General features: G+C 43.0%; 1 protein-coding gene across 2 annotated transcripts; it reads left to right on the forward strand.

The window, feature by feature from the left end:
- The first annotated feature begins 1,744 nt into the window (after positions 1 to 1,744).
- On the forward strand, positions 1,745 to 23,846 carry C1QTNF3 (C1q and TNF related 3). Of its 2 annotated transcripts, none has more exons than XM_047074113.1 (6): positions 1,745 to 2,047; positions 7,934 to 8,045; positions 10,039 to 10,193; positions 14,927 to 15,056; positions 20,108 to 20,207; positions 23,687 to 23,846. In XM_047074113.1, the coding sequence occupies exons 1-6, from the start codon at positions 1,745 to 1,747 to the stop codon at positions 23,844 to 23,846; spliced, it is 960 nt and encodes a 319-aa protein (XP_046930069.1). The 2 variants fall into 2 exon arrangements, with proteins under 2 accessions (XP_046930069.1, XP_046930078.1); XM_047074122.1 differs by having other exon boundaries at positions 1,745 to 1,828.
- The last annotated feature ends 392 nt before the right edge of the window (positions 23,847 to 24,238 follow it).

Here is a 24,238-nt window from a genome sequence, read left to right on the forward strand (position 1 = left end):
TTCCAGGCCTCTCCGATGAGGGAGCATCCTCACTGAGACACTCCCCTGGGCCTTTTCCTCACAGTGACATTCCATCCGCCTGCTTGACCACAAGACCCAGGTGTTAACTTCCCCGGTCTGCAGCTCCGGGTCTGGTAAAGACATCCTCCGTCAGAGTTAATGCCAGATAACAGGGTTGATGTGCTATCCTCCCTAGGGAGACTTACCTAGGCGTGCTCATCACAGATCTCAAAGAATTCTCCAGTGAGGAGATTTCGGACTGGTAGATCCACGGGATGGGGATGGCAAAGCCTCTCATACTCCACTAGGTAGGAACTGCTCGCTTTGAATAAGCATGACTCACAAGGCCCCCACACTCGTGAACTGGAGAGCTTCTATTCTACAGAAAAATTCTCTCACTTCCCACACTGTGCCTAGGACCAGATTCCTCCTAAGTATAGATGTGGGCTCTAGGGACAGCTGTCCCAAAGAAGTGATACAACCAGCCTCAGTGGCTTTTGTTTTTCAGGTCCCTTTGCTGAGTAAGGAAGGCAGCTGTGGGTGGCTCTCCTGCCTCTCTTCTCTCTCCAGCTGCTCGATGTCACTTCATCATCAGGCCTGGCTTGTCCAAGGCTTGGCTTTCTTACAGTGCCACACTTGTCCCCTTAGCATCGGACACTTGCCTCTCATGGTCCCTTTAAGTCCCAGGGTCTCTGCAATTCTCGTGAGGGAGGGGGAGTGACTTTTTGTTATGTGAGGGAATCAGTAATACTAAATGAAATGATATGTAAATAGAAGCAATTTTAATGACAAAGCTACATAAATTCCCTTAATTTATGATCATAAAAGTCAGGACTATCCATTTGCTCTTTGGCCAAATTAATAAAAGTGTAGCAAATAAAATGATAATTGTCTCCATTCCGATCTATTTGAGGTAGTGTTTGCTTTGGCACTTTCCATTTCTTCGCTTTTAATCAAGAATATGTCAGAAAGATGAGTAGCCTGAGCCAAACAGTCTTCTTGTAATACAAAACAGGATGTTGTATCTTCATCTGGCAATAACTGACTTTAATTTAACCTCGGCTTTTGGAAACACAAGGGAAAAGGAAATATAACCTGGGACCGGGAAATGCTTTTGCTAAATCCAGACGCTCTGAACCTGAAGCCAGCTCAGTGTTCTGGAGTCACCCAACTGCCTTCTGCTGCTGGTGTCTGAAAGGAGAAATGAGTTCCTTTAAGTGGAGCACAGTGGGGAAGCAGTCACTGTACAAGGGGAGTGCCAGAGCCCTCTTGATTGCCCTGAACCAGCCCCACGCCCCCTGCCATTTCTGACAGAATTGATCCAGTTAAGCCCGCATTTCCTGGCAAGCCTGAGGACAGGTTTTTCCAAAAGGCATCTCTGACCGCGAAGACGCACGTCTAATCACAAAAGCAAAGCTCTGGACACACGTTCTCTGTTTCCAGCTGGTCGTGTGTGTTTTCTTCACACGTTAACAAAAATGTGCCAAGGTGTGGCATTTATGAACCCCACCAACCGGGAGCTGTGCACACAAATCCGCCGGCCTGTGGGGTGGGAAAGGATGAATGGGGGCTGTCCTGCCCGGGGAGGAGGGCTGCTTCCCCTCTGGCATGCCTGCAGCCTTATTTATTACACACCGAAGTATAAAAGCGCCCAGCCGCCTGCAGCTCTCATCTCCAGCCCTGGCATCTGCCCGAGGAGCCTCGCCCGTCTTCTCCGGGAGGCTCTGGGGCTCTGTTGACAATCATGCGCGGGAGGCAGCTCGTCTGTTGGCACCTGCTGGCTTTGCTTTTCCTCCCGTTTTGCCTCTGTCAAGATGAATACATGGAGGTGAGCGGAAGAGCTAAGAAAGTGGTGGCGAGAATAGTGCAAAGCCACCAGCAGACTGGCCGTAGCGGCTCCCGGAGGGAGAAAGTGAGAGAGCGGAGCCATCCTAATACTGGGACTGTGGATAATAACACTTCTGCAGACCTAAAATCCCTGAGACCGGATGAGCTACCGCACCCTGAGGTAGATGACCTAGCCCAGATCACCCCATTCTGGGGCCAGGTACTCGGAATTCTCTTCTAAGGGGTTACTGTGAAAGCTTAATGAGTTTGGCTGTTGTTCTTGTTTCGGCTATGATTCTTAGGATCAGTGCTTTCTAGAAGTTTGCTAGACTGCTTGTGGGTGTCTTTCTGGGTTGCTCTGGGGGACCAGGGGGACTGTGGTCTCTGTTAGAAAATCAGCAGAGGACGTGCGGAGACAGAGTGTCCCCCAGGAGAAAGGAGAACGGAGCGGCGGGCTCCCTGCTGTGCTGTGACTTAGTTTCTTTCCTGCTCTCTTAGTGTGCAAAGTAGTGCTGACCTATGCAGATAGACGGATCTTTTGCAGATCCTAAGAGAGTTGGATTTTCTTAATCCTTCCCAGCAGGGAGAGGCTGCCCTTTGAGTTTTCCACTTTGATGTGTTAGTTGACTGTGACATTTCATGCCAGGCCTGTTTATTTGATTTATGGCAGTCTGGGTTGCTAAGCCTCTCTGTTCAGCCTGTGAACCAAAGAGTTAGAACAAAAAAGACTACATGTGTCCAAAAAAGCCAAACTTCATTGTGTGATTTAATGCCTGATAATCACAAAGAACTTGATTTATTTCCCTGGGTGTAAACTCGGCATCCAAGGAAACATCTTTAACTCTTTTGGGGGTAGTACAGGAGTGAGGTAAGGTTTCAGTGTAGTGAATTGTCAATTGGTGACACTCCATTTAATTAAAACATTAAGAACTGGACAAAATGGATATTGACTTACCTTCTCCACATCTAGTATGTTGAAATCAGATGAGGGGGACAATAAGAGTTACTTCAAATGATAGGAACTTTGAACAAAGAGGTTTTACAACAACAATTGACTGTGTCTTTGCATTAAATAGTCCCTGAAAAGGTTCATGCAGTTGAAATCTAAACCCGTCCTATCACAGACTGAAAAGTCTGGGTTGAGGCTGGAGATATGATCAGCCTGAAATTCCACACATGATCAGCTATAGATCTGGGGCTAACTTGGGACTTCTTCTTCTTCTTCTTCTTCTTCTTCTTTTTAAATCAGGGTTGAACTTTTTTTTTTAACATTTATTTATTATTTTTGACAGAGAGAGTGTGTGAGCAGGGGAGGGGCAGACAGGGAGGGAGACACAGAATCCGAAGCAGGCTCCAGGCTCCAAACTGTCTACACAGAGCCCAATATGGGGCTCGAACTCACAAACTGTGAGATCAAGACCCGAGCCCAAGTCGGACGCTCAACTGAGCCACCCAGGTGCCCCTAACTTGGGACTTCTAACTCAACAGCACAATGCAGAATCCCAGACTGTTCCATGAGGCTGTGTCAAGAAAAAATTGTTTCTGTAAGGAGTCACAAAAGAAATAACTTCCAAATACAATCTTATTTTCAAAGGCCACTTTTAGAGATTGTCCTTTCATTTGACGATCCTTTTTCTTTTTTTAAGTAACCTACATCCAATGTGGGGCTCGAACTCACAACCCCAAGATCAAGAGTCACACACTCTACTTATTGAGCCACCCAGGCCCTGCCCCATCTGACAATCTTTTGGCCAGGGGGTGACTAATGCTACTTTGTATTTCCTTTGTGGTGAAGATATTTTCATTTTTGTCCAAACCTTGACCTGGCCTTTCCATTTCAGTGGATGGGATCTTTGCTGGGCCCTTCCTGGCCTTCGCTGTGTGAGCCCCCAGACGCAGCAGAAGGCAGATGTAAGCTATCGTTTGTTGTTATTTCTTGGCAACCAACACCCAGAAGACCACTGGAATCCAAATTACATTTCTACTTTGCCCTACCTTCTGGTGGGAGGCAGCCAGCACGCTGGAGTCAGATGCAAGAGGATAAAAAGTCACTTTCTGGTTTTTTTTTTTTTTGAAGTCAGAGGGGCTTTTGAACCCTCCTGGGCTCCAGACGTATTTTCAAAACCAACCACCAACCAACAGACAGACAGACAACCTAATAGGAGATACTGAGGAGATTTAGACTCACTGATATTCTGGAGATCTTCGATAATGACATGCCTGCCAATGGGTATGGAGACTCACACTGCATTTCAGGTTTTACTGTGTTCCCCTTCTTCCCTATGTCCCCCACCTCTTTTCTTTTTTCTTTTTCTTCATTCATTCTCCCACCAATGATTTCCTGGGCCCCTACTATGCACCAAGCTTTACGATGGGAATAAATATGTCCAAGCCTATGTCCAGACAGTTCTGCAGGGCTCTCTGAGGGATAAATGAACAGATAATTGAATACCATATGATAAACAAAATCTCTGCAAATAAGGCATTTGGGGAGAAAGTGTCAGAGTGGTGGTGGCCGCTGAATTGGATCTCAAAGGTGAGACAAAAAGGATGGTTACTCATACAAGAAATACAATTTAAAAATATGTGAGACAGCAAAGCCTGGGAGGAATGAGTGTGGCTGGAGCTCCTGAGCTGTGGGTGGAAAGCGCGATGATCTTAGTGCCAGCCTGGAAGATTCTGTTGGCCGGTTAAGGAGCTCAGACCTTAGTTGGCCATCGAAAGTTGTGTTTGTTCACAGCAGGGCAGTGAGGTGATCTGGTGTGTGTTCTAGAAAGAGGACTCTGGCCATGGGTTTTGTGGTGGGTAGAGTGTGCAGAGATCAGGGGAGAGTAGACTTGGTCTTTCTTTTCCTGGCAGTTTCTTCTCTGCAGTTCTTAATCAGTCACCTTTATCAATCTCCCTTCCTTCTCATGGATGCTTTCTCCCCTTCTTTCCACCTCCCTCCTCCTTTCTCTTCCCTCTTTCTTCCAGTAAAGAAGGAGCTGTGGGCTTTCTTTCTGAGAAGTCACTCACTAAGAGCAGAGCTCAAATCTGAGTAGCTGCCCCATCACCTTCATCTATAAAACGTACAGAACTTGTCTTAGAGACACCTACCTCCTCCCATGGTGCTCATTTTTGTGTCTTTGGCTTTCCAGTTGGACCTGCCTAGGAGAGATGGTAAGAGGGAGATATGTAGTGACTCCCCAGTATGTAATTCTCCCTTACCTAGGTGATAACCTCTGAGTGAACACATCCCATCCAGCTTGGTTGAAGAGTCCCTCAAAGGCTCACAAGCACTATTCCATTGGATTGAATTTTGAAACACCAGGCCAGAGGAACATGTTGTGAAGGACTCTCAGGAGATGCCCAGCTAGTAGAAATCAGAAGACCCTCCCTGTTGGGGTGGCAGCTCTCTGCTCTCAAGGCACTCCCAAGTAGCTTGGGCACACACCCCAGTCCTAGTGAGCTCTGATACTGAGCAGTCCTAACTCCTGGAGCTAACTTCTCACACCCAGACACTCAACTTTAAGAATAAAATCTTTCTGGAGCATCTGGGTGGCTCAGTCGGTTTAGCATCCGACTTCAGTTCAGGTCATGATTTCACAGTTCATGGGTTCAAGCCCCGCGTTGGGCTCTGTGCCAAAAACAGCTCAGAGCCTGGAGCCTGGAGCCTGCTTCGGATTCTGTGTGTGTCTCTCTCTGCCCCTTCCCTTTCCCACTCACACTGTGTGTGTGTGTCTCTCTCTCAAAAATAAATTAACATTTACAAAAATTAATAAAAAAAAAGAATAAAATCTTTCTAAGCCATTATTGGAGGGCTTGGAAAAGACCTTAGTATCTTTGCTTGCTCTCAGAGCTGGAAAGAAACTTCATGACCATGTTACCCAGTGCCCTAATTTAGTAGACAAGAAAAATGATGCCTGGTGGGAGGGGGTGGGGGGGGCGGGCAGTGACATCACTAAAGCCACACAGAACTGAGATGGGAGTTCTGGTTCCAGTACAGCCATCTTCCTAACATTCCTAACATCTCAGTGACTCAATTCTGTTCTTTAATGGGTCCATGTCAGGATTTTCCCTCCTTTCCCCTCCCTTCTTCTTCCCCAAAGCCCATTATTGGCAGAGCCTTGGATTTCTTGGAACTTAAAAAGCTGTATTTCACATTAGCAAAATCATACCAGGAAATTATGGAATACTTACTTCTCACATTGCATCCTTGGATTGGAAGGTGGGGCGGTGCTGTGGTGTCTGGATTTCCAAGCGTCTGAACTTGCCCGTCTCAGACCACCTCCTTTAGCTGATTTTTGTTTCCTTCACCAGTTTTACAAAAAGTTTTTACAGACTCCCATATCTGGCCAGTGTGGAGTCTGGGGGGCAGAAGACGAGACGGGGGTTAGCTTCAAATTGTGGTCCCTGATCACTTGAGACTGGAGCTCTGAGCTGATGCAAGAGAATGCTTGGGCTGGCTGTTTTGCATTTTCCCTGAATGACTTGGTGGAAGGCTTTAGGAAAAAGGAATGAGGGAGTGAGGAAAGAGTCCAAGACCATTTTTGATTTAAAAAAAAAAGAAAAAGAAAGAAAAGAAAATAGCGAAGTCTAAATGTACAGCAATGCAAAGCCTTGACTCACTTTTCTGCTTGGATTTCTAGTGATAGAGAAAACGTGAATTTTAAAACCTTCCTTTCCCCCACCCCCCTCTTTTTCTCCCTCTCTTCCTTTTCTAATGAATCCTTTAGAAACAATGTGCTGTTTTCAAAAGACGATTGACTCATTTCAAAAGACCTACACTCATGTCTAGGAAAGTTTCCATGACTATTCTGCATGATATAATTAAAAAACAAGTTACCAATTTAATGACACACTAAATCTTATAAGCAAATCTAACTCTCCTGCTAGAGCTATAGCTCCTTTACCTTAAGCATAGAGTTTAGAGATTTTTCTTTAAATTTTTTTTTTACATTTATTTATTTTTGAGAGACAGAGAGAGACAGCATGAGCAGGGGAGGGGCAGAGAGAGAGGGAGACACAGAATCAGCAGCAGGCTCCAGGCTCCCAGCTGTCAGCACAGAGCCCGATGCGGGGCTCGAGCCCACAAACTGGGAGATCATGACCTGAGCCGAAGTCGGACGTTTAACCGACTGAGCCAACCAGGCGCCCCTAGAGATTTTTCTTTAAATAAATAAGCAATTCCACTCAGTGTCATATTTGAATACATTGGGTGCCCACTAAGTACTCATTGAATATTGGCTTGAACGATGTGAAAATCATTTAAAATTCTGAAGTGAAATATGAAACAGAACACGAGGTTAAATACTTATTATCTTTTTTTTTTTTTTTTTTTTTGAGAGAGAGAGCACTAGCAGGGGAGGGTAGAGAAAAGGGAACAGGCATCCAAATGCTGATAGCAGCAAGCTGATGCTGGGCTTGAACTCAGGAAACATGAGATCAGACCTGAGCCTAAGTCAGATGCTTAACTAACTGAGCCACCCAGATGCCCCTTAGTTGAACACCTATTCAGAGGGAGTTAAAGTTGTTCAAGATGTAGATAATGAATACAAATTTACTGGACTAATGAACGCTTTGTTTCCTTAATTTCCTAAGGCAATTTAAGTGTGCGGTGGCTGAAAAGGTAGCATTACAATTCAAAATTTCTAAGAACCCTTACCCCAGTATCATGAATACAGAAAGTCTTAATAACCATCTTTGAAGTTGATAATATAATTCTTATCATTTGAGAGTCATCTACTCAAACAAGCTAGATGCGAGGGTGCTGGCAGCGGGGAAAGAGAGGGGTGCCTTCACATCCACTCTGAAGGGGTCTCCTCTTTTGCTGTCACTGGTAGCCTCAGGACAGTCTTCCCAGAAATCCTGCCCCACCCCGTGCCAACACCACACTCCTTCCAGAAAGCATGCCTTTCTTTTGACCCACTGGCTTCCTTGTCCTTTGAGTCATCAGCTCCCTTCAGCTACCCTGCCATTCGAGTTCCCATGCCACACCATCTTTTCTGATGTTGTTGTAGGGTGTTTGGAGTTTAACTTACCCAAGGGCTGAGACCAGAGGAAATTCACAAATCCTAATTACTCCCAAGTGCCATTCTCTGAAACTTTTCTCTGTATCTTTTTAAAGTCTCCACAAACCGGAGGACTGCCCCCGGACTGCAGCAAATGTTGCCACGGAGAGTACAGTTTCCGAGGCTACCAAGGCCCCCCTGGACCGCCCGGCCCCCCTGGCATTCCAGGTAAGGATGAGAAAGACGGGGCACTGTTGCCAGTCTAATTGTGCACTGTGCCAAAATAGGAGTCAAGGTGAATCTAAATAATTTGGGTTCACTTGCATGTGGTCCGAACAGCGTGTGTGGAAATCCAAAAGAGAGTTTGGGAGAGCCCTGGATTTATTAAGCCAATTAGGTGGAACAATATACGATCAAATCCATAGAATTTATTTTTTATCCCGCTTGCAGAATCCCAAAGGTGTGAAGAGCTCTGGGGCACCAGATTCATCGGGAGCGGGGATTCTTCACCAGGATGGAGTACAGAACTATGCGATCTTATTTGGACATACTCTTGTTTCAGTGTTTCTGCCACAACGTGCTTCATGCAACCATGCGCTTTCAGGGAACTTCCGAAGTGAAGGTGCGGAGGAGATGTGCGCCTGTCGGTCTGGTTAGAGCCATCTCCACAGTACCATTCGCTGAGCCACACATCCTTCTATCTGATTCTATGTCCAGCTAAGTTTTTCTTCCCTGAGCCTCAGAGTCTGTCCATGTTCAGTTCTTTGTTGACTTTCATGCCTCTCTTGGGCTCATGGAACATTTTGGGCTCCGGTACCACATAGTGGCATGGGAAATGCTGTTGGGCTCCATTCAGCCATCCTACTCTACTGAGTGTGCCCCAGGCACAGAGCTTCTGAGAACTGGCTAGTATCTGGGGTCAGCCAAGGAAAGGGTAGCCTAGATTCTCTAGGCTCCCAGATCCATCTGAGGATTATTTTCCTCTTCCCCTACCCCTTCCTGGGCTAGGACTTTTTCTCAGTGTTTGACAGAAGTCCGCTTGCTCTCCTCTAACTTACCCTCATTGATATTAACATTTATCAAATGAGGTTTAATTTTTTTATGTACTTTTGAGTGGCTTCTCTTATGAAACCAAATCTAAAATGAGAAAACATTCTGTTAGACTTTAAACTATGATTACTGTCTTGGAATCTATGTCATGGGATGTCAATGGTAGCAGCCAGCAGGTGCAGTAATTGTGGATAGAGAATATTCAGACTCCTCTAAAGTATTCTGAGGGCTAAACTCTTCCGAGCTTACAGAACAGGCTGGCCTTGGCCAAATATTTCCCAATCAGAATGGCTTTGTTAGTCCATTGACTTGTAAACACGGCCAAAGTTTGTTTATCTGGAAGGATTGCAAGCCTGGCATAATAACTGACCAAAGGTAGCATGGAAAATAATCAGCAAAAGTGTGTAAAATTTAACAAGTATAAAATAAAGGAAGACTAGTAGGAATTGTCTCTTAGTGGCAAAGAGTTGAAATCATTATCCAAGTCTTGCTTTCAAAATTATTGTTAAAATTTTTAGCAATGATTTTACATTCCCTCAGTTGTAAAAGTTGTATGTGTCCTTTGTAGAAAAATGCAAAGAGACAAAAAAAGATACATGGCATGATACAAAAGCCAGTCATGTTCCATCCATTCAGGAAAAAAAAAGTGAAATATTTTTATGTAATAGATAAATATTATTTATACCTAACATCATTCTATCTCTATTGGTTCATAACCTTTTAATCTTAAAGTGTCTGAATATTATTAAATATTATTAAATATTTTTCTTTAGCATTCTTTTTCTGTGACTATATAGCCTTATTTATTGTATGTATTTTTTTTTATTTAGCTCTTCCAGTATTGGTGGACACTTAAGTGGTTTCTGATCTTTGCTATTATAAATGATACTTTGATAATCAGTCCTCATAAATTCTTCATCCAATTCCTGCTTTATGAGAAAAACAGGCTTTGGAGACTTGATACCTAAGAAGGCTGTCTTCAGTGTCCCATGTGGAAGAAATCTGATTTGATGATGACCCCTTGGCTGCATTCAGGATTGCTTTCAAATGGTCTTCTTTTACAACTGAGATTGAACCTTTATGAAGAAAGGGTCTGCATTTGTATAAAAATAGAAGGTGGGTGTGAGTGATGGAGGCTTTCTCTTGTGATGATGTCTGCTTGTAATTTCAGGAAACCATGGGAACAATGGCAATAATGGAGCCACTGGCCATGAAGGGGCCAAAGGTGAGAAAGGAGACAAAGGTGACCTGGGGCCACGAGGGGAACGGGGGCAGCATGGCCCCAAAGGAGAGAAGGGCTACCCAGGGATTCCTCCGGAACTACAGGTAAATCTCCTTGCGCACATCTCTGTGTGACTTTCAAACTGCCCTGAGTACTCAGAAGGCCTGAGTACTTCTTAAGACAAGCCCTCAACCAATGGCCAATGGCCAGTATGCCTCTGGCTTTACTCAACGCCTCCTATCCCTCCCCGCCCCTGCCCCCCTCAGGCAGCCTGTGTTGTTCAAAGAGCATTTTGAAATCATTCTTAGGAAGGCATTTAAGGTTGAAATTCAACAACCTTCATGGACCAAATCCATGGGCAGCCCTGAGTATCAACTAATCTCCCATTTTCCAAATCAGAAGATGTGTTAAATAAAAAAGGTTTTTTGGCAACTCAAATATACAAATGTTTAGATGTATAAATAGAATGGTCAAATGTCTACTTACAATATCTTATTTATTAATTTTGTTACATTTATCAATTCAAATCACATATATGGATACTAATATGTAAGTATTCTCTATCAACTCAAGACCTTGTGGCACAGTTTTTATTTAAATTTTTCAATCTTCTTTATCAGTAGAGACATTTTATTTTTAAGTGATCCACCCTAGATTAGATTAGACTTGATGATATTCATTTCAGTTTAAAGTGTTTGAATCTATTTATGAGGCTATAATTGGATATTTTATCCTAAGCTTAAGTGCTCATTTGTCTGTTTATTTCTCTTTTAAGTGATGTTCAAAATTCTAGTTGCCAATAACATCTAAAATTTGCAAATGTAAGATTATGTCACCAAGAAAATGACTAAATCTTGGGTATTTATTTATTTTCTGGCTGATATTTTTTAAATCGATTTTTCCAAGGGATTCCTATCAACATTGAAAACAGTTTTTACTAAAGTTGTTTTTGGCTGATATGAAATATGACTGTGGTTAAAATAAAATACAGGTCTTCCTCAACTTATGATGGGGTTACTACGAGAAGTAAGGGAGATGATTCATTTTCAGAAATACCAAATAAAAACTATGCTGTCTAATTAACAGCAGATTTACAACCTATTGGAAATATGTACGACCCTCCCCCACCCCCAACAATGGAGTTCCAAACCCTTAGACACTTCACTTCCCCTCTCCTTTTCATGGGTTTATTTTCATGGGCTTTGCCATAAGCGCTAAAGAATAAAGGGAGGAGGGACTGAAAGTTCCTGCATCACCTCAGGGAATATAGTTTGTTCCAATCAGACTCCTCCTTGCCCTACATGGGCATAGGTGACGTCCCGGGGAGGGTGTAACCTCTGTAGTGCTCAGCCAATGAGGAACCAGGGAAGGGACTTGCACGCTAGGAGATAAATGGTCTGCTGTAACTGCCCCAAGTGTGCCTGCCTATCTATCAGACACCTGCTCTTGCAAGAACATTGAATAAAGCTTCGCTTCACTGTGCTCTGAGTCTCCACATCCCTCCTTTGATTGAGTCAACGGGCTTATTTCTAACAGTTATGTCAGATAAACCCATTTTAAGTTGAAACATGGTAAGTCAAAAGTGCATTTAATCGGTGCCTGGGTGACTCAGTCAGTTAAGGGTCTGACTCTTGATCTCAGCTCAGGTCTTGATCTCAGGTCTTGATCTCAGGGTTGTGAATTCAAGTCCCATGTTGGACTCTGCTTTTAAAAAATGCACTTAATATACCTAACCTACCAAAAATCATAGCTTAGCTTAGCGTACCTTAAACATGCTTAGAACACTTCCATTAGCCTATAGTTGGGCAAAATCATGTAACACAAAGCCTATTTTGTAATAAAGTGTTGACTATCTCATGTAATTTATTGGATACTCTACTACAAGTAAAAAAAAAAAAAACAGAACGGTGTGTGGGTACAGAATGGCTGTAAGTGTATCATCGGTTGTTGATCCCCTGTCCAGCATCACAAGAGAGGATCTGCCACGTGTTCATAGCCCAGGGAAAAAATCTAAAATCAAAACCTGAAGTACGGTTTCCACTGAATGTGTATTGCTAGTGCACCATCCACAGGGTGCCCGGGTGGCTCAGTCAGTTAAGGCTCTGACTTTGGCTCAGGTCATGATCTTGAGGTTTGTGAGTTCGAGACCCACGTGGGGCTCTGTGCTGATAGCTCAGAGCCTGGAGTCTGCTTCGGATTCTGTGTCTCCCTCTCTCTCTCTGTCCCTTTCCTGCTCGCACTCTGTCTCTCTCTCTCTCTAACATAAATAAACATTTAAAAAAAAAAGATGAAAAATTGTGCAGTGGACCCATCAAAGGTAGGGGCCTGTGTGTCATTGAGAGAACATACCATAGCATGAGAGACTTTTAAAGAACCAGAATATAGAGACTTTAATCTGAAAGATCAACTGGGGGGAAAACTTTGCCTTTTATTTGGGCATATCTGGTGGTTGTTTGACCGCAGATAAATTCCATCAACTTTCTGGGCCTCCTGTTTTTTAAGTTGTAACCCGAGAGGTCTTTTGTGTTTCTCTAACTGCTTTGGGGGTTTTGTCACTTGTAAATGAATGCTGTTTATTGATTTTAGCAACCTGGGATCAATGTGCTGGCAGAAATTTACAAAGAAGCCACATGCCATTTGGCCAGGTAAAGGGTGTCCAATAAGATGGATGATTAACATTCCCAAAGATAGAAATTCTAACTCCAAACCCGTGATGGTTACACAATGGCCAGGGAGCCCTGACGTAGCCAGTTTGATGGATCCTATCTTAGGCAATTATAAAACTACTCCATCAGCTATTTCACCCTAAAACTACAATGTATCATGGTGCCTGGGTGGCTCAGTTGGTTAAGCGTCCAACTTCGGCTCAGGCCATGATCTCACAGCTTGTGGATTTGAGCCCCGCGTCGGGCTCTGTGTTGACAGCTCAGAGCCTGGAGTCTGCTTCAGATTCTGTGTCTCCCTCTCTCTCTCTACCCTTCCCCCACTCACCCTCTGTCTCTGTGTGTGTCAAAAATAAATAATCATTAAAAAAATAAATAAATAACTGCAATGTACTAATTGGGAGAAATACCTTCACATGTTTTAAAGGAGGACTTGTAGAGGAGGGTCGATTGGCCTCAGGCAGCATGTAAAGAAGGGTGACTTCCAGGCCCCTTCATTCTTATTTCCAAGTCCCTCCTCTGGTGTCACCCCTACCTTCCCCTTCCTCTGTGTCCAGTCTTTTCCGACTGTTCAGATCCTTTCCGTGTTCATTCTCCCAGGCCTGCTTTCAGAGCAGACCCCTGAGTCTTTCAGAACTTCAAATTATTCATTCTCTCTCTTCTCTCACCCCCTCCCTTAAAACTCCCATTTTATGAAGACAGGTGGTCCCAGCAAGTTAAAGAATGTGTTGATCTGACTCACACTCAGTTAAAATGACTCCTTTGGATGGGGGATTGGCAATAGGTTTTTGTTGTTGTTGTTTTTAATGTCTATTTATTTTTGAGAGAGAGAGGCAGACAGAGGATCCAAAGTGGGCTCTGCACCGACAGCAGAGAGCCCGATGTGGGGTTTGAACTCACAAACCACAAGACATCATGACTTGAGCCAAAGTTGGTTGCTTAACTGAGCCACCCAGGCACCACTGGCATTGATTTTCAAATGTGACTGGCCAGTAATGGTGCAATTCCAGGGTGGGGGGTTTTCTTACATCACCAAATATTTGTCCTACATCAACGGGGTGTCCTACAGTGCAACTCAGTTCTGACCCTACCTGCTTGGAGACAGCACCAGAGTCCAAAGTTAAAAGCTCAGCCCAGCAAGACTCACCACCCCCGCCCCCGCCCCCGCCCCCAGCCCCCACTTCAGATGGTACTCGCAAATTCAGGTTGTCATCTCTGCTTCTGACAGTCTGGCTATGGAGGAGAGGTTCCAACAACCCCTTCCTTAGGATCAGTTCATTTGCTAGCACGAACTCAGAGAAACATTCTACTTACTCAGTCACTGCTTTTTATAATTCAGGAACAGCCAGATGAAAGAGATGCTTCGGGCCAGGTTTGGGGAGTTTCCATGTCCTCTCAGAGACCGAGGGCCACTCTCCTGCCCCTTCACGTGTTCGCCAACGTGGAAGCTCTCTGAACCCCTTCCTTTTAAGTTTTATGGAGTCTTCATTGCACTGGCATGTTTGATTAAATCGCAGGCCCCTAGTGATTGAACTCAACCTCCAGCCCCTCTGCCTTTCCTGGATGAGAGGTGGGGCCCAAAGTTTCTAATCACGTGGGGGGCTTCACTGGCAAACAGCCCCCATCTTTAGGTTGCCTAGGGGCTTTGCCAAAGTCACCTCATTAACATCACAAAAGACCACCTGATTTCTCTTAACACTTAAAATATTCGATGGTTTCAGGAACTCTATGCCAGAAGCCAGGACAAAGAAAAAAAATGTGTATTTATTATAAATCATAATATCACAGGTATTTTGGGGAAAAAAATAACATAGGTGAGCAAAATTAAAAGGTTATCTGGAAGCAGGCCTTCTCAGATCCTTTAACATGCTCATGTGCATTTAATAACTATAAGTAGATTTCATCCAAATTTTCCCGGTATTAGGATTTTAATATTTCAAAAAGCCTTTAGAAGTTCAATACTCCTTGAAACACATGGTGAGAACTGTTGATATATAATATCATTTTAACGGCTGCGTAGCATAAAAATGTTAGAAATTACTGTGATTTATTTAATTCTTTCTCTGTTTATTTCCAATCTAGCTAGTACAAAGAATGTTGAGATAAACTTATGTTTGTAAAAACCTCATTCCTTTAAGGTAAACTTCCTATTAACTGCCCAACTCTTTCCTTAGATTGCCTTCATGGCTTCTCTGGCAACTCACTTCAGCAATCAGAACAGCGGGATTATCTTCAGCAGCGTTGAGACCAACATTGGGAACTTCTTTGATGTCATGACTGGTAGATTCGGGGCCCCAGTATCAGGTGAGATGTAAAAATAAATGAATGACTGAGTTAATCAATCTAGCAATCTGGATGGAAGGAAAGAAGGAAGGAAGGGAAGGCGGAGGGAAAGAAAAGGGTGAAGGGAGAGGAAACAAAGAAAGGAAGACACTTAGAGAGTTGAGAATTCTTTGATTCTGGTGAAAACAATCCGCCCATATATGGATTTCTGTTGGATTTCACAGTAAATGAATTAGAATTCAAAAAGACGAGGATGCTTTACAAAAAAACGATAACCATGGTTACTAAGGTTTTTTAACTCTTATTTGAACTGAAGCAAATAATCCCTAAGAGGGCATTTAAAAGTCCTAAGATCATAATTCTCACAGTTTAATGTGCCATAACAGTATCCTCCCATGCCACTGTCCTGAAGAGGGCCTGATCCTTTAAATAATTTTTACTTAAATTTTTAAAATTTCTTGAGCACTTCTGTATTTGTTTCCTATTGCTGCTCTAATGAATTACCATAAACTGAGTGGCTTAAAATGACACAAAATTATTCGCTTGTAACTCTGGAGGCCCGAAGTCCAGAATCGGTCTGACTGGGCTGATGTTAAGATGGAGGCAATGCCTCTTCCTTTGCTAGCTGGCCTCTTCCAAGCCTGAGAGGCTGTCAGCGTGCCCTCTCTGTGAGCCACATGGCTTCCCTCTCCCTTCTACTGTCAACATCCCCTCCTCTCAGATGCTGACCTCCTGGGCTCTCAAGGACGGCGTGATTACCTTGGGCCCAGCTGGGTAATTGGATAGTCTCCCCATCTCAGGATCCTGAATTTAATCACACCTGCAAAGTCCATGTTGCCATATAAGGTACCATTCACAGCTCCTGGGGACTTTAGGACAAGGGCCTATTCGGAAGCCAACATTCAGCCCCTATAACTTCCTTACTTTTGGGCACCACAAGCTGATCATTCTGGGCTTTTCCTGCTGTCCTTTTAATACATGGATGTAAGCCTTCTTTTTGCCCTGAGAAGTTCCTTTGAATTATATTTTTAAATATAGATATAAATACTATTTTTTCTTATCGTTGTACTCAAGTGGGGTAGCATTAGGAACAGTCTGACTTGTGTTAGGAATCAGGCAATACGTGGGCATAGTGCCTATGGGATATTTTTAAAGCATAATAAGACCAATTAAAAGGTAACTCCATTTTTATTGTCATCATAGTCCAGCAATTCTAAACAATGTCTATGATAAAATACTCCTCCCCTTTGGGGTTAACCACTCACCAGCAGCCTCCCAACCCCGCCCCCCTGCATCTTAGTAGACCTACCACTGGTTAACTTCGTAAGGACTCTAATTATAGTCTGTTGGTTTTATCTTTAACTTTTCTTAGTCTGTCTTCTGTATCTTTTATTTTCTCTAACCTCTTGCTGCTCTTTAGTTCCATTTCATGTTGTTTGCTTTTCTGTCACTATTCTTTTTTTTTAATGTTTGTTTATTTATTTTTGAGAGAGAGAGAGAGAGAGAGAGAGAGAGAGAGAGAGAGAATGGGAATCCCAAGCAGACTCTGCACCGTCAGCACAGAGTCCATTTTGGTGCTCAAACTCATTAACTGTGAGACTGTGTGACCTGAGCCAAAACCAAGAGTCTAAAACTTAACTAACTGGGCCACCCAGACACTCCTCTATCACTAGTCTGCATGTCCTTAATTACATAATCTGAGGATGGATTTTCCTTTTTGCTTCTTCCAATTTCTTCTGTCCTGTTTCTGTGATACTTTCTTTACATTTTCTGTTTTACATTAACCCTTAGTCCCATTTTGTAGTTCCTTCTCTTGTCTGGATATTTCTGCCATGAGTTCTTACATTCTGTTCATATTCTTTCATAGAGGGATTTGCTTCATTAACATATTTTAAACTCATGTTGGAGTATTTAGTTACATTTCCCATCCACTACATTACAACATTCTTCTTGGTGAGTATTCTTCCACTCTTGGTAGCTTTTGCTCTTCTTTTCTACTTTCTAAAATTAGCTGATGGTTGGATGAGTTGGATTTTCCTAGACCAGTACATGCAGTAGTTTCTCAGGAAGGGGGAGGGACCCCAGCATACTTCCAGGCTTGGTAACTCAATGGTCCCCTCTCCTGGCACCAAGGGATTCACTCTGTTCTTTTCAGGATGGAACTAATGTGTGTTTTCTCTGTGTGGCCACATTTCCTCTTCCTCCTCTGACAGCCCTGGGTCTTCGAAGACTTCTGAAACCAGCCTTGCACTTCTGGTCCTCTTGCCTTTAGGAGCCTTATTTTTGCTGGTGGATTCTGAAATCTTCCACTTCAGGACCAGTTCCCACACGTTTTGTACTTTATCTAGCAACCCCACCCCTACCCCCCACCAAACATAACTCCGGCTTCATCTCGGCCCTGCTCATAAGAGCTTCTTTTTAGCACTTGTACTTCAGAGTGACCCTTCTCCATCAGGGAAGGTACTTTTTCTGGAACTGAGGTCTGCTGCTGCTTGGCCCTCCTCAGAACTCCCTGCCAAGCCCCCATGTTGCCTCCATGTGACTCTGCCTGTTGTCTGTTGCATTTGACAGACTTGCAAGTATCTAAGTTTATGGATTTTTTTTCAGCCTCCTAGTTTTACGGAAGATGGATTCTTTCTGGTGTTTGTTTTCAGTTCTCCTTATTTCTCTATATGGTATCCAGAAAGGAAAAGAAGAAAATTCTGATAAATGCAATGGCCGTGTTAAATTTGATGCAAGTGTTTTAATGCCTTTCTTTTTCTACCCAGTTAAACTCAGAAACAAACATAAAAATGATAGAAGCAATCTTTCATCACACTTCAATCAGTTTTAAACCTTCTTATATGATTTTCTGCTCTGAAGGTTTATAAATTTCCTGTAACTATTTTGTTAAACACTCTTCTGTGCTGTAATTCCCATAATCACCTAGATATGCTCAAAGGTTCCACTGCTCTCAAGGGCTTTATAATTGAAGCTCAAAGATTTAGTAGTTTTTTCAGAGCTCTCTGGGGCTGGGCATAATTCTAATGGTAACAACCATCATTGGTCTTTCACTTTAAAACTCATCCAATAGATTACAAAATGACCATTTTATACTTTTCAGCTTTGGGAGGGATGAGACAGAGAAGGCTGATTTTTGCAATTACAGTAATGCAAAGACCTAAAAACTGTACTGTAAGTGTATTGCCTCACATCTTCAGTATCTTCCCCTGCAGAAGGAAGCCATATGTGGATATAATATGTATTCACTTTTATATTTCCACCTCTAGGCGTTTCATTTATTCTCCATCTAATTTCTTAGTCTGCTCTTTCTAAAATGCTTCTGCAATCTATTTTGTATAGTAGTCATTATTTTTTCAGGAAAACTAATATTGTTTCCTGTCATTTTGGTTCCAGCTTTATCTTCTTGAGGCATTAGAAATTGTCACAGGTGTGCGTGTGTGTGTATCTAATAAGAAGTTTTGTAAAATATAAAAACCTAAACACACATAAACTACTTTGAGTCCTCTAATTCTAATCTGACTTTCCTTTTCATCTGTGAACCTATCTCTAGGCATGTGAATGGATAGGACTTAGTTTTACACCAGTTCCTTTATTTTGAGTATATTGAATATGTGAGCCTGGTGCTAAATGAAGCATAATCACACTTTTTCACTTGGTTCAACTTGAGTCAAAAGCAGGTGGTTCAACATGGTGTCCTTACAGCTTCTATCTTACTTAATTGCACCTTTGATAAGGAACATAGAAGTGTGTAGTACTATTTTTTTTAAAAAAAAGATGTTTCTGGGGTTTTCCCTTACAAGGCTTGCTGCTATGGTCTGATTGTGCCCCTCCAAAATCCATTAGCATTGAAAACCTTGGGCATTGAAGGTTGGCATTCAACTTGGGCATTGAAAACCTATTGCACAACTTATTGGTGTTAGGAGGTAGGGTCTTTGGGAGGTGATTACCTCACAATGGCAGAATTGTCATGAATGGGATGAGTGCCCTTATGAAAGAGGCCCCACAGAGTCCCCTAACCCCTTCTGCCATGTGAGGATACAATCAGGAGTCTGTAGCCTGGAAGAAGACCCTCATCTGACCATGCTGGCACCCTGGTCCCTGACTTGCAGCCTCTAGAACTGTGAGAAATAAATTGCTGTTGTTGTAAGCTCCTTAGTCCCTGACACTTTGTTATAGCAGCTCACGTGGGCCAAGACAAGGTCATCAGTTTAAAAATGTAGCATGGAAATCCATAAGAGCCTGATGATGTGTATTCATCGTCTTTCCAAACGCACTCTCAAATCCCACATCATTTGGAGTTAGGAAGATTTTCCTTTTTGCTCATCTCTCTGCTTTTGGATTCTCTTAAATCTTTCAGTGAAGGTATTTTCTACACTGGCATGTAGGGTGTATCAGGCCATATTAAGTTCCTTTCTGTTAGGTGGCCTAGAATCTTACAAGAAAACTCACATCTCTTCAAATATGTTCGTCCTTTACAAATGAGAAGGATCCATATTTCTAGTAGCAAGGTCATGCTGCTGAGTAATGAATAACATGATAAGTTACAAAAACTATTTCTTCAGAACTATTAGTATTATCTGTGCTATAATACTTATCTTTGGCTATCATCTCTGTGATGGGTTTACTCATCCATTGTAATGCTACACTTGGCTCATTTTGTTAGGCTACAGAGGTCATGCGTTCATCCATGCAGGGCTATATGCCTTGTCTATATGAGTCCCGTGGCAGGTGCTAATGATAGTTGACCTATACCTAGGAATAGCATATACTTCACTGTAAGCATGCTATTGGGAAGAGGAGGGAGTGAGATACAGCCCAAATTTCTCCATCCTTTAAAGACTTTGTAGTCTTATTAAGGGCACACAGTGCACACACTGGGAAGGTCTCAAAAAGTTTAAAGTACCGTGAAGATGAGAACAGACAAAGGAACACTCATACAAATAAAGGCCAAGAAGAACCTACATGCCATATAGAATATAAACAAAAAATGTGAAGTCATGTGGCATATGTCTCGGTCCTCAATGTACAAGACATTAATATAAATGTGGATAAATACCTGCCTTTTTCAGGTGTGTATTTCTTCACCTTCAGCATGATGAAGCACGAGGATGTTGAAGAAGTATATGTGTACCTCATGCACAATGGCAATACAGTCTTCAGCATGTACAGGTGGGTGGTCGTCTCTATCACAGTCTCATCCATGCCACCACTGCTTGCTCAAAGGCTGGCAAGTGCCAGGGAGTGTATAGGAATCAACAGAGCCTGACATGAGCCTTGTGACTACTGAGAGCTCCTATATACCAATATATGGCCCAATTATAATTACTATTTGGGAAGAAATAAATCTTATAAACCTGAGAATAAGCAGGTTGATAAGAGGCCTTGAGCTAATTACTAACAATATTCCCCATAACTAATCATTTGTATTCTTTTCTTAACTCATAATTTCTTTTCTTCTTTCTCAGCCCTTTCCTCTGTTTTCCCATCGTCCCACCCCTTTTGCCAGAGTTTAGCCCTATTGATGGTCTTCTCCACCATCTTCCTTAGCTGGCAGAGTAGGTCCCTCTCTTTTGGCTGTGCTGCCACTCTGATATTTATCCTAGAGTTCCTTGTAAAAAAATTACTTTTTTTTAAAAAAGGTTATTTATTTATTTTGAGAAAGAGATTGTGTGTGCACACAGGTGGGTAGGGGTCAAGAGAAAGAGGGAGGGAGAGAATCTCAAACAGGCTCCACACTGTCAGTGTGGAGCCTGTTGTGTGGCTCAATTTCAGGAACTGTGAAATCATGACCTGAGCTGAAATCAAGAGTCCAATACGTAACCGACTGAACCACCCAGGCATCCCTAAAAAAAGTACTATTTTTAACATTTATTCATTTTTGAGAGACAGAGTGCCAATAGGGGAGGAGCAGAGAGAGCGGGAGGCACAGAATCTGAAGCAGGCTCCAGGCTCTGAGCTGTCAGCACAGAGCCCAATACGGGGCTCAAACCCACGAACCGGGAGATCGTGACCTGAGCCAAAGTCAGTTGCTTGACCAACTGAGCCACCCAGGTGTCCCTAAAAAAATTACTTTTAAAAAGAAATATTACAACTTGTTCTGATATAAGCTTAGTGTGGGGGAAAGAGGCAGAGAACCAACATCTTTCCCATAACTAAGTGGGTGGTGAGTTATCTATCAAAAACACTGTGGTTACTATCTAACCTCTGTCATTTTTGAAAACTTGGGAGGAATGCCATTTCTTCAGGAGCCTGGCCTCTGGTGCAAAGATGTCTTTGAAAAACCAAAAGGGAGAAAGATGAGTAGGTGAAATTACTGCAAAATAGAGACCCAGAATATGGTAGCTCACACAATGCAGAGCTCTGTGTGGCTTGACCAGATCTAGGATGGGGAAGGACAAGGCAGACAAGGTACAGGAGGGATTTCGTGGCGGTTGGGAGGGAGGTGCTCCATCTGGGTTTTCAGGGACACAGAGTGGTGAGAGCAGTTCGCCTGTAAAACTGACTTTCAAATTCTCGTTGGTCATGGTCATTGCCACAGTCAGAAGGAGAAAAGAGCAACAGGCTTGTGAAAATTTTTACGCATCATATATTCTATTCAGAGAACAGAGACACATACTTCCCCATCCCTAACTCCCCCCAACCAATGCAAGGATGGCAAGGAAACATAGAACTCCTCCTCTGGAAGCAGGGAAATGGAGTCTGGTGAACAGCTAGGCTCCTCTGCCCCTCTGGCAGAGAATTCAATAGAATTCTTCCTACATTTAGAATATATATCTTCCCATCTCCATCCCCAAGGAAGACAGCCTAAACTGTAGTTCATGCAACCAGCTCCAAGCCCTGAGTCTTAGGAATGAACAATTCTTTTCATCACATCAGTCTCTTGGCTATTGTTTTTTTTTTTTAATGTTTATTTATTTTCAGAGAGACAGAGAGTGCAGGTGCATGGGCTCGAGAGCTTGTGCTCATGGGAGAATGGCAGAGAGAGTGGGAGAGAGAGAATCCCAAGCAGGCTCCACACTAGCAAGGAACCCCATGCAGGGCTTGATCTCTCACACTGAGATCCTGACATAAGCCAAGATCAAGAGTTTGACACTTAAACAACCGAGCTACTCAGACGTCCCTTGGCTGTTTTCTCTTCGGTCCCTGATTCTGTCCTCTGGGAGGATCTTCCTTATTTATTTGTCTCCATGGCTACATCTAAAAGATGAATAGATTTTCCCTGGGGTCTTTCACAGCCCAATTCCTGCCGGTGCAAATTTGAGGGCTAAGAGTATTTAGTCAAACACCCCAAGCCCTTTGTAAGCCAGGTTTGAGTAATATCATTTCCTCAGACACTTAGCAGCCTTTTGTGCTATTTGCTGCCAGTCAGTTACATGTGTTGGTAAACAACACCCAACATTCTTTTCTTGACAGATAGTTTTTCCGTCTGTTATTTCCTTGACTCCTTATCTTCATGCCTTTCTGTCTTGACTAGTGGTGGCTACCACAAGGCCTTCTAAAACAATAGATTTGGGTAGAAAGGCAATATTTTTTTTTAATTTTTTAATGTTTACTTTTGAGGGAGAGAGAGACAGAGCGTGAGCAGGGGAAGGGCAAAGAGAGAAGGAGACACAGAATCCGAAGCAGGCTCCAGGCCCTGAGTTGCCAGCACAGGGCCTGATGTGGGGCTCGAACCCACAAACTGTGAGATGAAGACCTGAGCTGAAGTCAGAGGCTTAACCAACTGAGCCACCCAGGCGCCCCGAAAGGCAATATTTTTAATCCATCAGGTTATGTCACAGGCTGTGTCTATCATATTAAACGAGAGATCTCAATAGGACAACATCAATTTTACCTCTGCTCTTTCTGGTATAAAAGCACTTGGCTTTTCCAGCCCTGTTAGGCCTCAACTTTCTAGACTCACCCTTTCTACTTCCTGTGCTTCAATCATGTCAGTTCTCATCTTTTGTAGAAACATCTCACTAAAAGCAGCAAAGAGAATTTTGGCTTTTCCAGTCACTTCCTTTCTTAGTGTATAGGCTTGATAGACATAAGGTCTGTCTTCCATGTTATCAGATGTTTTCCTAAATGTTTTGCCACAGCACAACATGGATCTACAGTTTTCAAGCCCACAATATTTGTTTCCTCAGTGCTCTCTGCCTGACCATGAGCAAACACAACATATTTTAGTTTATATTTTAGTTTAATTTAGTTTATAACAGAATGCTCCTTCAGTACCAATAAGTTAGGGTAGACTAAGCTGCTGCAACATTAACCCAATGGCTTAAACATAATAGAAATCCCTTTTCTTCTCATTGAACAGTCCAGAGTGGTTGTTCCCGGTCAGGGCAAGTGAGAAAGAGTTTGCCTCTACCTAGTCTTCAATAACTCAGGCTACAATACTTTGCTTCCAAGGTCATTCTGGTCATTGTCATTAGCATTCCACACAGTCATAATGAGGAAGAGGCAAGGAGAGGTGTTTGTGAGAATTGTATCGGCCAATCCTTTTAGTGGTACATGTCATTTCTGTTCACGTGCCATTTAGAGAGCTTAGTCACAGGACTTCAAATGCATGAGAGTTTGGGGGAGAAGGGGAGGACATATTTTGGTAAAGAGGTGGCTATCTACTGCAAAGACTAAGTAGCTGGTGCCTTTTTTTTTCCTTACAGCTATGAAACAAAGGGGAAATCGGACACATCCAGCAACCATGCAGTACTGAAGCTGGCCAAAGGGGATGAGGTTTGGCTGAGAATGGGCAATGGCGCTCTTCATGGGGACCATCAGCGCTTCTCTACCTTTGCAGGCTTCCTGCTCTTTGAAACCAAATAAATATATGAATAGACCAGCTCTACTTTTGGGAAGACTTATGGCTAAGCTGGTATTGGTATGAGCTGAAGGACATTAGAGTTGAGGGTTCTACTCAGGAGCTCAGAAGAAGAATCCACAAAATTGTCTTCCCAAGTGACCTTGACTAATATACTCAGCACCTTTACTCTTCCCTAGGCACCTAAAAAAAAATTCCCTTCTTGATACAGGTTGGAAATAATTTTCCTCATCAAAGAATTCATTTGCAAAGAATTTGGCTACTCCGTTTTTAATTTAATAGCAACTTTCGGGAATTCCTGAGGTTTGAGGCTCATCATTCTTTATAACGTTTCAAGGAATAGGGTGCAGTGATTATGATGGAGCCAGCAGGAGCAAGGGCACTTGCCAGGACCAAG

The sequence above is a fragment of the Lynx rufus genome, unplaced genomic scaffold, assembly GCF_022079265.1.
Source record: "Lynx rufus isolate CCGP_SWC_20201006 ecotype Redwood Valley unplaced genomic scaffold, mLynRuf1.p SCAF_1, whole genome shotgun sequence".
Classification (NCBI taxonomy): Eukaryota; Metazoa; Chordata; class Mammalia; order Carnivora; family Felidae; genus Lynx; species Lynx rufus.